Consider the following 13,438-nt stretch of genomic DNA (forward strand, 5'->3'; position numbering starts at 1 on the left):
TTTGAGCGTGGAGTCAAGGAGGCCATTTACGTGAAAAGGGAAAGACCATCTCTGAATCAAGGAGGGGGCCTAAGGGTACATCTTTCACCATCTTACAATGCTGTGATTGCAGCCATTCCCCAACTCTCTGTGAATGGGACTCATGGACATTGATCAGTGGTCTTTGATCAGTGGGTTTTGGTCAGTGGTTGTTGATCAATGGTCATGAGAATTTGCATAAATATGATTAAGGAACTGACCTCCCAGCCCATTGTTCCTTCAGTGGGATGGTTTCAGTCATTATGCAAATGTACTGTTTATAAGATTGGGGGATGAACTGATACTATTTGCCCAGCATCAGCTGGGCAAGGTTCCAGCCCCTTCAACCAACATGATGCTGGTGCAGAACCTGTTCCATCGAGAACCAGCTACAATTCCACAGATTTGAGAGGCGATAATAAGTAGAATTACTAGCACAAGCAGCTAAATTCCATGAGGAGCAAGTCACGATGGATAGAATCTGTGAATTCTGTAGTACTGCAGTACTGCAGTACTGATGCATAAAAGTCCAGTAAAAGATAAATGAGAATTATTCTGATCTGTCTGTTGTGCAAAGCTAAGCAGGTAGGATCCAAGGATAGAAATATTTATAAATATGTATAAAATATATTTGACTTTTCTCAAGGTTTTGTATTTTGCAAAAAGTCCAAGTCTAAAAAGTGGGAAAACAGTGATATTAGATTTGTTTTACTGTAAACAAATTCCACAAGAAGATCTTTACATCTCCCCTGTATACACGCATGTAAATGTGAGCGTGTGCGAGCTGAGAGATAGACAGTACAAAAATATTATTCACTCATAAAAATCACATGAAAAAATGAAACTTTCAAGAGATTACTAACTAAACTAAAGTAATCAAATAAACCCATGTGCCCAGATATTTAATGACATTACTCAATTTTTTAAAAATGTAAACGTCAATATTCAGTGAGAACAAACCTGTGCTGACTACGATAACCACGATGGCAACAGCAGTTTAGATCTTTTTCAGTGGTTTTGCAGGCATTTCTCTAGATATTACTTGCTTCAGGAAAATCAATCAGCAGCTAACATTAGAAAGTACTGTATCACATCCCCTGTTTGCCAGTAAAGGTCAGCCGAGTGAAATTACATTAGACTACAATGTTAACCATGCTCAAAATGAATTTGCTGGATTGTAAAAACTGAATTAGCTGTTGCTGGTTGTTACTAAAGCAAACTGTCGATTTCAGAACAATATCCTGCTGAAAGAAATATTCATTCTGTATGTGATGCGGTGATTTTCTCCGACTCCTGTGAGGCCGGTGCAAAGCTGTGAGAAAAGAGCGAGTCCATTTATTTGTTAAGGCAATTGATTTCTCCAAAGAACAAGAATAGATATGAGCGGTGACACACACTGAGAAATCACTCAGGCTCTCTATGAGGGCATTCATGTTGTCTGCCCTTTGCTTTGGTGATAAATCCCAAATGGGTATTTAAGCTTCACGTGGGAATTCGGTTTCTTTCTTTATTTCTAACATAACTAGACTGCCTGGAGAAAAATGAAGAAGCACGACAAACAAATCTGTGCTATGCTTTTTTAATGCAGAGAAATAAGTCTGGTCCACACTCTCCTTTTTGTTCACTCTCAGTTTGTTTCAGCAGGCATGCGGTGATGTAAGTTAACTTCAGATAAAATATTGTAAACAAATATGTACACATGGTAATATAGCTGTCTAAAACCATTCTTTCAATAAATGTAAAGTTACTGTAAACATGCACTCTTTTATCACTGAGCTCTCTCTGCACCCAGGCTCCACTCACTCCGATTAAAGGATAACGATATGCTGTTGTGACATCTCCACAGTATTGTACTATTTACCAGTTAGGCTAAATGGCTTTATATTTGAATGACATGATGAACCTGAACTCCGCCCAGCGTCCTGAATGATGCTGATCACGTTTGGGTGGGGTTTGGCTGGACATCTTGTGTGTTTTTATGGGGCCTGGGTGCGAGAGGGAAGACTCGGCGTGCTTTTAAAGGGAACCAGAGTACAAAGGCATGAATGCCTGACCCTACGGCGGAGCTCAGTTTGCACCATCAGAGCATCTCTGCAGTCATATCAGTGGGACAGTTTTCCACAAACTCACATCTTGTTTAGTTGTAACACATACACATTTAGACTCTCTGAGAGGTGTACATTACTTGTTTGGGATTACATTTTTAGTCATTTTTCTTGAGATTTAGATCAGTGTTTTAAACAGAATGATCTCATTCAAGGTCCACATGTCACCTTTATATGCTGGATTTTTGTGGTCGATCCCTATTTTTCAAAAAAAGAAAAGAAAAGAAAAGCATGAAGTAATTGGAATAATTTACATATTCATAAATTTGGTATTAGTCAACACTCAAATGTCTCCACGAGTATTTGATCCACTGCCCTTACAATTTCAGTTGACGGTTGCACGCTTTTCTGTCTATTTGCTATGTTATCAGTAACCAGCATGGACACTGCTTTCTAGGCTAAATTTGGTCCAACAGTCACAGACTTTGAAACAATGTATCTTTAAATTTGGTTGAAAAGTGAAAAGACTTTTGAAGACTATATAAAAATCCTTGTTGGCTGCAACTAGGTCCAGGTTAAAGACCAAAGGTTACTGTGCTTTCCAGATTGTTTATTTTAATTTGGTGTATACCTGCTTCTGTATTGTAAAGCACTTTGTGAAGCACTATATAAATAAACCTTATTTATTTCTTACTAAAAAAAAAGTAAATTCAATTCAATTTTAGTTCACTTCAGTTTTGTTTATATAGCACCATTTCCCATTAACAGTCATCTGAGTAAGTGGAGTCCCTAGAATATCAGAGAGAGAACCTCAACAATCAGCTTATCGAATAAGAGCAAGCACCTGGTGACCAGTAGACACAGGCTCAGGGAGAGGCTGGTATCTGCCTCACCTGGTTGGGTGGAGAGAGCAAAGGGAAGAGGGAAAAATGAGTATAGAGAGAGCACTAAAAGCAAACAGGATAAAACACAAACCTCAGAGGGTACACAGAAAGCTAATGACATGCCATGGTTGCATATAAACACACAGAGAAGGAAAAGATGGAGAGAAGGAGATGGGAAGTCACCAAGCAGGCTAAGCGTCAAAGGCTGCATTAAAGACCCAAAGCCATGTGTGATTTCTTTCTCCAATACAATATTCAGTTGAGATTTGATTTGATTGTGAAATGATTTTAATCACACAGGTACACAGACTCTTATTACTCATGAGTCGCAACTTTTTAAATGTAAAATGTTTTCGCCGTTTATAGATGTCTACATGAGAATTATGTTATTGTTGAATTTTGTGTTGCATGGTGAGCTTATTTCTACCAGCTTTCACACAATCAAAAGTTATTGTTTCCATTGCTAGTCTGACAGCGTGAAAGTTGTGGGTTTGAAGATAATTCGTTTATTTTTTGACCACATTTATTAGCAAGGAGGCTTTTTATATGCTGTTTTCACCTTTCAACCAAATCTCAACATTGTTTAGACTTCTAGCAAAGACTTCTTTTCAGTGTCTTGTTAATGAGTAACTTGCTGGATGATTCTGATTTGGTAATTGCTTATTGATTGGATTCCCATAGAAGTTTTGGTTTCCCATCTAGGGGCCCTTTCTAGGCTGAAAAGAAGTATCTACTGTGTTGTAGTTATTTCTGACAACCCTAAAAACTGTTGGCTGGGGCTCAATATGGTTGCTCAGCAGAATTGCTCACAGACCCTGGCTGACAAACCCAGACAGAGCAGCTATCCCTACATTGCTGTTTTGGCACACTGGCAAGTCAAGTCAAAGCTGGTGCAAAATGATTCACTCACTTTTAAGTTGTGTCGATCCTTGACCACAATGGAAACAGACTGGCTGAAAGTACCATTAGTTGGCTGTTCAGGTAAGCATTTGCACCACTTGCTTATTGCTCTGAGCTTCTGCAGCTGAGATGTAGCTGCTAGCATGACTACAGATATGTTTGTAGCATAGGCTGTGTATAAAAGATGCTCATGTCAGCCATTAGTTATAAAGTGAGCTTTTTAATCTTGTGGTTTTGAATCAGGAAGTGAAGGCAAAGGGTGGATCTAAACGAGCAGCCGAGCTGCAATCCAATTTGTTATTCTAATGTTCTTTTTTACTCTAATGAGAAAAAAAATTACAAAATGAACATCATGGTGTATTTAAAAAGACTTTTGTCTATCAACTGTGACCATAACTTCATCAGGAAAAGGTTATCTCTTGTCACAAATCACGGGGACTGAGGGCAGTTTTCTCGTAGACTTCAATACAACCAGAAGTCTTTTTAAGCCAGGGGAGTCGCCCCCTGCTGGACACAATACCAAATTCAGGTTTAAGGCACTTCGGCATTGACTTCACTTGTCAGACCCAGAGGCTACATTCATCTTCTATATACTACAGTTTCTTTTGATTTATTTGCTGAAACGCTTCTGTCAATATATCTGCAATAAACTCACATTATTCATTTAGATTTATTGATCTATAGTATCTTATTGATATCTTATTCCAGTGTTTTTCTCTATTTTTTCTATGTAACTTTGCACTGTCCACTGCTATAACAAAACAAATTTCCCATGCGTGGGACTAATAAAGGTTATCTTATCTTATCTTACTCTGATATGCAATCAGCTTTCATTGCACGGCTGTTGATATAAGATTATTGTAAAAGCTCTGCAAACTAAGTATTTGAACCATGAGATCATTTTGCCATGAATGGTGCAAAATCGAAATTTTTCCCTGTTCCTTACTCACTGTGTACAAGACCACCTAGGAAGTGAAGGCGACAGGACAGTAGATTCAAATGTAACGATCTGCATCAGTGTAGAAAACTGTCTTCAGAGAACAACTGCAGCAGCTCTGCATGGTGAAGAACACTGATCTGAGCCCCTCTAAGCTAAAAATTCCACATTATTAACAATGATATATTAAAAACACATTTGTGTGTATAGTATACATGACCTACATCTACTTTCCAGAAATATACATATAGTTTGTCCGCACATAAATTATAATATACTTTGCCGTATTTGTTGGAACAGTAATATGGTTACATTCTTTAAACAATGAACTCCATCGTCTCAGGTAAAGCACACGGCCTTCTGTTTTGACAAATGATGAATCCCACCACATGGCACCTTGCAGTAGTGCCCTACTGGCACTGGGATATGCACTCTGACAGCTCACTTGACATTGTGAATTGATGTTTGACATGTTATTAAGGGTAAGGTTTCAGTAAAGGAGAGATAGACACTCCCTGAAATAGAAGGATAAATTTAGTCCTCTTGTCAATGCTCTGGTAAATAAAAACCCCAGGGGCCCTGCTCTTATGCCCTTGAGGGGATTTATCCCAGTCCTCTAGAAGCATGCACAGTGGCTGCTGTTGATTTGATCTTTATCGTAGTGATGGTGTGCAGCCACAGATGACAAATGAGCTCCTCGAGAAAGCAAAGATGAACTAGAGTGTCTCTAAGCTCTACTTTTAGTCTAGTCTCTAGTTGGTTTATATGGAGACAGCCTGAAGTCTACTTCCAGATTGTCTGCACATCTGCGAATACTGTAGGGTTTTTGTTTGTAGGCCAGTCATGCTAAGAGGCCGAGCTCCCTGCATGTTTCCACCTATTCCAGACCACTGTTACGCCTCAATGCGAACAATCCACAAACAAAATAAGTCAATAATGAATGAGGCTTTCCACTCCTCTCCTTTCCTTGGCTGTACTGTGTTGCCAGTCTGTGGGGACATCCTGGAGTGCGAGCTCTTACAAGCAACCGCTGTTTCATTATTCATAACAAAGAGGTGGATCTTACTCTATTTACTCACTGACCTTGTAAACAGCCACAGCTACTGCCATACCATTCTTACTTTAACCCTGTAGTAGTTTTTCTCATCATACCAGCTGGTTCCTTTACATCCTCCATCCTCCATCCCCACACAATTACTTCCTTTATTTCTTTTCTGAGCTGTGCAGAAATCCCAGCAGCCAAAGTTGTGTTTGGGAGGCAGTGCAGTACTGGTATATGGCTGAGTTTGTTGAGCAGGGGGTGGTTTAGACTGAGAGTCTTAGAAATTTTAAAAGTGGCTGAGACTAAACCCATATTGAAAAGTTTGAGACAAGACTTGGAGGATGATTGTTACACAGGAGTAGGTCGGTACTATATACTGAGAGTCCTCTTGTTTTGTTAGCCATCAGTACAGGTTACTTTGGGAATCAATTGTCTGTAGGCATCCCAACATGAGGAATTTTCCACTTGTCCGTATGATATTCCTGTGTTCAAACTGTGTGCAGTGTACCAGTTTGCCCATTTTGCTGCCTGTACAGTGGGCGTGTGTGTATATATGTACTGTATATGTGTGTGTGTGTCTGTTTTTTTCATTTGTGTAAATGCTTATGTTCTAATCACGGCTCCGGTTGCGTTTCTTGAAGAAGAAGAAAGGCGTCTTTTGAGGTGGGCCCAGTAAAATGGGCACCTGGTTCTTGTGCGTGATCCTGACCTGCAAAAATCACAGGGAAAGAAATTACAATCTACATGGAGGTGAATGTCTTTGATTTGTTTACCAGGATTTATCTGGTACAGTCATTTCCTGGCTTTTCACACAGACAAATTACTGTGACCTTGCAAATAACTCATATAACACAACAAAGCTCTGTATTTTCCCTTCCCTGAAGGTCTGCTAAGAAATAAAATGAAAATGTCTGAAATGCTGAGAGAATGAATTGACAGTAATTTACTTCCTCTTGCTGTGATGTTTGATGGCACGACAGTGTTGGAGATTGGGTGTAAGCAGAGGAGGAAGTGGACAGAACTGTTACACGGCAAGTTTACTTTATCAGTTTTAGGGATAAATGCCCGTTCACTGAGATACCAGAGAATCTTTAAAAGACCCTAAACTACGTCCAGAGAAACACAGTGAAAGTCAAATCTGGTGTAGTGTTTAGTGTGAACATGATAAAGTCAGTTCAACCAACACATTCTCACCTGGAATTTTGGAATTGCAGTCAGAAGTTCAGAAAGACAGAATTATACACTCAGTTTAATTAGTGGTTCTGCAGTATGTTTTAACTTGATTCTGTTTGGCCACAGCATAAGAAAGATTTGGATTTGACCAATCAATGGGACGATGGGAAAGTCCAAGGAACTCAGTGAAGATGTAAGAACTATTATAGAATTCCACAAGTTAGAAAGCTCTCTTGGAGCCATTTATTACCAACTCCAGATTTGATTAACATCAGATCAAATTGTATTTAAGTACAAGTTATTTAGATTTGTCACCACTTTGACAAGAAGACCTGAACCGTCACCCTCAGATGATCTACAAGAACAAGCCAGGAACCACCGAGGCTCAAACCTGCCATGAACTGAAAGCTGCTGGAACACTTGCATCACCGTCCACAGTGAAGCGAGTTTTACGTCAGACGAGACAAAGATTTCGCCATTTGGCCACATTGATGAGGTAACTTTGAATAAGTAATGGTGAAGGTGGTCTGGAACGGTTTTGCTGCCAGTGGTACTAGTACATTGCACAAAGTAATGAAGAAGCAGGACTACCTCCAAATTCTTCAAATCCACCTCAGTTTAGCAGCTTGGCAGCTGAAACTTGGACACAACTGGATGTTTCGACAGAACAATGATTTCAAACACACATTTAAACTGGTTTTATCACCTCACTAGAACGTGGGCTGGTTCACCAACCACACTTGCTCTAACTTCATTCCCACCACAGCAGTTAGGTTACTGTCATGCTTTGTGTCTTTGCGCGTCACCTGACTGGCACAAGGCCCAACCAGAACAGTTACAGATCCACAAAATAACTGCGCTATGCCTGCTGCGCCTGCCAGGTACAAACTCAGTCATTGGGGGCTGGGCTGTGTTTCTCCCTCCAGAAAACACCAAGGCTCAGGCCTGCCATGAACTGGAAACTGCTGGGACACTAGCATCACTGTCCACAGTGAACCGTGTTTTACATCAGATAAGACAAAGATTTAGCCATATGTATATCTGGAGAACTAAAGATGAGGCTTTCAAACCTTAGAACACTGTACCAGTTGTCAACCATGCACCCACATATTGAAGGTGGTATGTACTCTATTGCTGTTGTTGTTTGATTTAGTTTGACACATGCACAAGTCTACACAACAGCAAAATAGAGCAAAAATAATATTGTCTTTGCTAGATTGTTGTGAAAATTTTGTGAATGCCTGATTTGTTCCTTACCCCTGTCTCATTGAAGCCTGTGAGGAAATTCTCAGTTGGGCTCATTTACAAATATAGAATATTACTGTACTATTAGCAAATTAGTAATTACGTGTAAAAGAGCAGTCATTTAAACCAGACAGTTGTCTGAACAAATCTGAGCAATGACTTTTCTAAAAAATGAAATTTGAAGAAGAATAAAGCAACAGTCTTCCATCAAGGCATCATTCATGCCTATAGTACTTTACGTCATATGGAATGTGGGCCTGAGCAAGTGCAGTTTAAATCTTAATTTTAGTGATTGGTTTAAACTGTAGTGGTGGCACACTGTGGTGTAGTGGTGTTCAGTCTCACCGTGCAGGGAGGCTGCATCCAGGGCTCACCATCAATCTGCATTGGCAGCCGTCGGGACGTCCTGTGAAGAGACATCAGAGGGATGAAGAACAAGAAAGAGTGGGCAGAGGGCAGAGACAGTGAGAGTGGAAGAGGAGAGGGCAGGGTGGGGTTGGGGGTTATGAGGGTCACACACACCTCTGAGGCCTGTTAACACTGTCCTAGGACAGGGTGAGACACTGCACCCTCTGTTCCCATGAGACCCTTTCCCAGACAAACTCCCACTCTTTAAACTCACACAACTACTGTACACACACACGCACGCACGCACGCACGCACGCACACACACACACGCACGCACGCACACACACACACACACACATACACACACACACACACACACACACACACACACACACACACACAGAGTTGGTTTAGGACTTTTAGACATGCCTCTGTGACTGGAGAAACACAGTGTGGGAGAATGACTGAGATGAATGCCCCTTTAATTCTGGTCTAAGAAAATATTAGTGGTGGTTTATTGAACAAGTGAGAGAACAACTTGTAATGTCACTTCTTTGCTGCAGTAACTGGCACACTAGGCATGTTAAATGGGCCAAGCGACGAGATCATTCTTTGGATAAAATAAAGTGTAAAACCAAAAAGCAATCCACAATACAATTTCAGTAAATGGACTCACATTTATGGCACTTTTACCATCTCACTGAACACTCACAGCACTGAGTGCTGCGTAGACTACTAAGTGTATTTGAATTTGCATCATATCATATCCAGTTAATTCTATTTCTTTACTGCACTGACTTCTAACAGTTATTGAACAATAAGTTAGGTGCATTTACATCTTTTTTTGGAAGAATTTTTTTAAATGACATATTTTGATATGTAATGATAGGTTAAGGCCTTCACTGATGATGACTTTGACATCAGAGGGTTAATAAGAATGACAAACTGCGTTTTTTGTGCAGCAACAGTGCGTCAAAGATTGTTTGCATAAACAAATAATGTTTTTGTTTGTGGGAAAAATCAGCTCGATCATTAATTATAGGCCACACATGACATGAGTCTGCACAGACTCACATGGATACGGGCAGATGGCATTTACATCATTCAGAACCACAATTAACATTCATCAGCCTGAGATAATATCTTCCCCACCATGAGACATCAGCTGAACAGCCTCAAGGTTCTCTATAAATACACAAAGAAGAATAAGGGTTCACTAGTGTAGCATCTTCATTTTTCTGCGTAATTGGAAAACCTGCAATGAAACCCAAATCTAGCTATGAGAACTCCAAACTACAGCCCATTTGTCAGCCTGCGAGTCAGCCCAGAGCTCCAACAACACTCTTAGCACGACATGCATTTGGAATATATTATTTATTAGCTACAGGCATGTTATTGTTTGGACACTGCAGGGATTTTAAAATGCACAAAAACACTGGCAAGGAATACATTTTTTATCCTGCATGTATAGGAGATGGATGCATTTTGTGCACAGAGTACAGCTTCCAGTTGGTTGATCAGAAGGAAGATAAAGACAGGCAAGGGTAGTGACACGAGACAAAGGCAGGATGGAGAACGGAGTACAGAAGGTGACAGAAGGGAAGAGGATCGTTCAAAGTGGGCAAGAAGATGTGAGGAACAGCAGGGAGATGGAGGTGCTGACCTGATGGTGACATTGGCGCACTGAGCCAGCCTGCGTCCTGCGCTCTTCAGCCCAGTGTAGATCTGCCCCATCTCTATAGCCCCCTCCAAGCCAACCACCTCCAGCAGTTGGTCACTAAAGTCTGAATGGTTACAGAGAGAGTATTAGAGACATGGAAACTGTGGCATGATTTTGCAATTTACAAAGAAAATACACATTTTTTGCTGCTTTGGAATACAAATGTGTTCCATTTGAGGCTAAGGTCAAATTTCTCAAGTGACTCAAGGTAACTGTTTGGGGCGCCATGGTAGTGAGAGGGAAAAAGCAATTGTTCTTCACTGCAAAGACCTGGATTTAATCTCCGGAAATGATGCTTCCAACTTGGCCCCATCAAACACAAATGGTAATGTCAGATATATTTGTACCTTTTAAAGACTTTTAGCATGATTTTTTGATTAAATGTGAAATTTTATTTTTTTAATCCAATTTTCAATATATTTACTTCTTCAGGACTTTTGGAACGACTTTTTCCACCTACTGTGACTGAATGAAGACCTTCGCTTCCAGCCAATCTTAATGCTACAACTAGGACTCCAGGTAGTATGTATGATATTATAGTTGAAGGTGTCAAATGACTAAACTTTGCTTTACTTTGTTTTCTGACATAACAGTGAGTATCACCTCAAAACTGCTTGTTTTCAAGGGAATTTGAAAATATCTAAAAACTAAGGAAGAGAAGACATAGCTATGATTAGCATAATATAAACACATTAACACAGTGAAGCTGGAGGATGAACGCTAACTTTTTTCCACTTGATAACAGTTAATGTGAGGGTTCCTGATGGTTAGGGACAAATGCAATCGCATAGCAGGATGCTGTAAACGGACCAAACTTCAGTCAGAAGAACAACTGAGATAATCCATCCACAATATGAGGTTAGTCATTAATTTACTGCTGCATGGGGTGGGCTGTAGTTACATCGTAAGGTTTTAAAAACTGAGCTTTATAATGAACAGTGGTAATAAAACCAAGAGAGGCCGACGGTGATCACTGCATTTTTTTAGGGGCTTGTTCAGATTAAATAGAACAAGATACAAAGCATTAAAACACGTTAAAAACAAAACAGCCTTAATAAACACAAAATAGTTTGGACCTGGAAGCAGGGTTCATCACGTCATCACTTAAAGACCGGATAGCAACTTTCATACACAGCTATGCTACCACCTAGCATGCTTCCAGCTCACCCTGGCCAGATATAACTGAAGTTATTTGTTCTAATAAAACAGACAGCACTAGTAAAGTTACATGTACAGTATCTATGGCAGCAGGGATTTTGCCATTTAATTTATCATGAAATGACTTCAAGCTAGAAAAAAACAAAACGGTCCCCACAACTTTGGGTTGGAAGAATAAGAAACAAAAATTCTTGCCTTACTCAAACCTTAAAGAAGAAGCACTTGGAGCCCAAACCTCAGCTCACTCTCTGGGCAGTATTGACTTTTATGGCAGAAGTATTGTATTTCCTATAGAGTCATCTTGTTTTCTTTGATCTTTTTAAACACAATTTAAGACATTTGTAGTGCAGTAAGAACCAAAGGGCAGGCTTTTGTTATTTGCCCTGTTGAAATCGATTTGAATATACTGGACATCATTTTGAGTAGAGTTATTTTTTAATTAGATGGAGAAATAAAGACAAAGGCAGATGTGAAATGGAACATTGTTATTAGAGATCAAATGCAAACTATAATGTGATATTTAGAATCCTCATATATCGTTCCCTGTATGCCTACATGCTGTCTGGTATTAAGAAACATAGTTTTAAATACCTTTGTGTGGCTTTATTATCACTTTGACCAGATCGATCTACAGACCTTAAAGGGGAGTTCAGAGGTCAAATGATATTTTAAATCCTTAGATGGCACTTTTTATATGTTGACAATGTACTTAGCACAGTTGAAAGGATCATAGTTTCTAGGTTATAAGCAAATATATCATTAAGTTGACCTTGAAGACCTTTGTTGATGTAAGCCAAATTTTAATGGGTTGTTAACATGAGCCCACTCTATACCCCTACAAAGTTTTATCAGAATTCATTCAAATCTTTTCAAGCTATATTTGGTAACATTGATATGTCTTTTCAAGACAGTAGTCATAGCAGCACTAAGGCTTTTTATGCAGGCTATATAAACTTCAAAAAACTTCAAAAATGGGCAAGCAGCTGATTAAATTAGAACATTAATGCTGTTGCTGCACAGCTGGTGTGGTTGGTATGTTTTTTTGGGCTGGTGGGAACAAAAAAGCCCCCAGAAAAAAGAAAAATAGCCAAGAGTAGTTAGCAGCGTGTGGATCCACTGAAAGGGAAGTTTCCACAGTAATTCTCCTGTAATGCTGCACAGGATGCTGCCCGTTTGTTATTATTCATAACAGTAAATTATTCATAACATCCACTGAAGTTGCAGCCTAGCTAGTGCGATAACCCTTGTAATCATTTATGTCTATAAGCTTTTTATGATACCAGAAAAAAATAAATACACATTAAAGGCATTAGAGGCACCGGGAACTGGTGTCCATCACTGGAATTACATTGCTCCTGATGACGTGGGAGACTCTCAGTGGTAAAATACATCCTGTAAAAGTTGAGTCACATGATGGAAATGCTCTGCACCAGCACTTCTTTGTAGTCTGTATTTTTCTTGTGTATTCATTGTTTTGATGTCTAAAGTAAATGGACTGATTCTTATATAGCGCTTTTCTGCTCTGCCGTAGTACTCAAAGTGCTCTTTACAACATGCCACATTCACCCAATCACACCCATTCTCACAAGCACTTTCTCTATACATAGTGCTTTCTAAGTACATTCACACTCCGATGGATGCATTGGAGAGCAACTTGGGGTTAACATCTTGCCCATGTGTTGTTCCTACCCACTGTGGATTAAAATGAACCTGTATGACTAATACAGACATGCATTGTGAGTGTAAGTGTTAATGTATATAAAATAAACATAAACATGAGAATCCAGGGATTGACTCAGATTTGGTCTCCACGGGTAGCTAGAGGAACCTCAGTCATCATCTCTGATCAGTTCATCGTTGTTCACAGTTTGAAAAAATCATCACTACAGTAGGGTCTGAGCTGGCACACGCAATTAACAGTCCACACACTCTTATCCTTGCTTACAGTACTCTGTTTATAGTAACCAT

At 39.7% G+C, this 13,438-nt stretch overlaps 1 protein-coding gene across 4 annotated transcripts in view; it reads right to left on the reverse strand.

Annotated features, from left to right (window-relative positions):
- Positions 1-1,581: 1,581 nt before the first annotated feature.
- Positions 1,582-13,438, reverse strand: part of LOC134646422 (diacylglycerol kinase beta) — a 156,088-nt gene continuing 144,231 nt past the window's right edge. For all 4 annotated transcript variants that reach the window (XM_063500312.1, XM_063500313.1, XM_063500311.1 and 1 more), the window contains 3 exons: positions 10,256-10,376; positions 8,590-8,650; positions 1,582-6,535 (listed from right to left, as the gene is read on the reverse strand). In XM_063500312.1, the coding sequence (XP_063356382.1) occupies positions 6,437-6,535; positions 8,590-8,650; positions 10,256-10,376 (281 nt within the window). In that variant the 3' untranslated portion in view covers positions 1,582-6,436. The remainder of the gene's footprint in view (positions 6,536-8,589; positions 8,651-10,255; positions 10,377-13,438) is intronic.

The sequence above is a fragment of the Pelmatolapia mariae genome, linkage group LG16_19 (assembly GCF_036321145.2).
Source record: "Pelmatolapia mariae isolate MD_Pm_ZW linkage group LG16_19, Pm_UMD_F_2, whole genome shotgun sequence".
Lineage (NCBI taxonomy): Eukaryota > Metazoa > Chordata > Actinopteri > Cichliformes > Cichlidae > Pelmatolapia > Pelmatolapia mariae.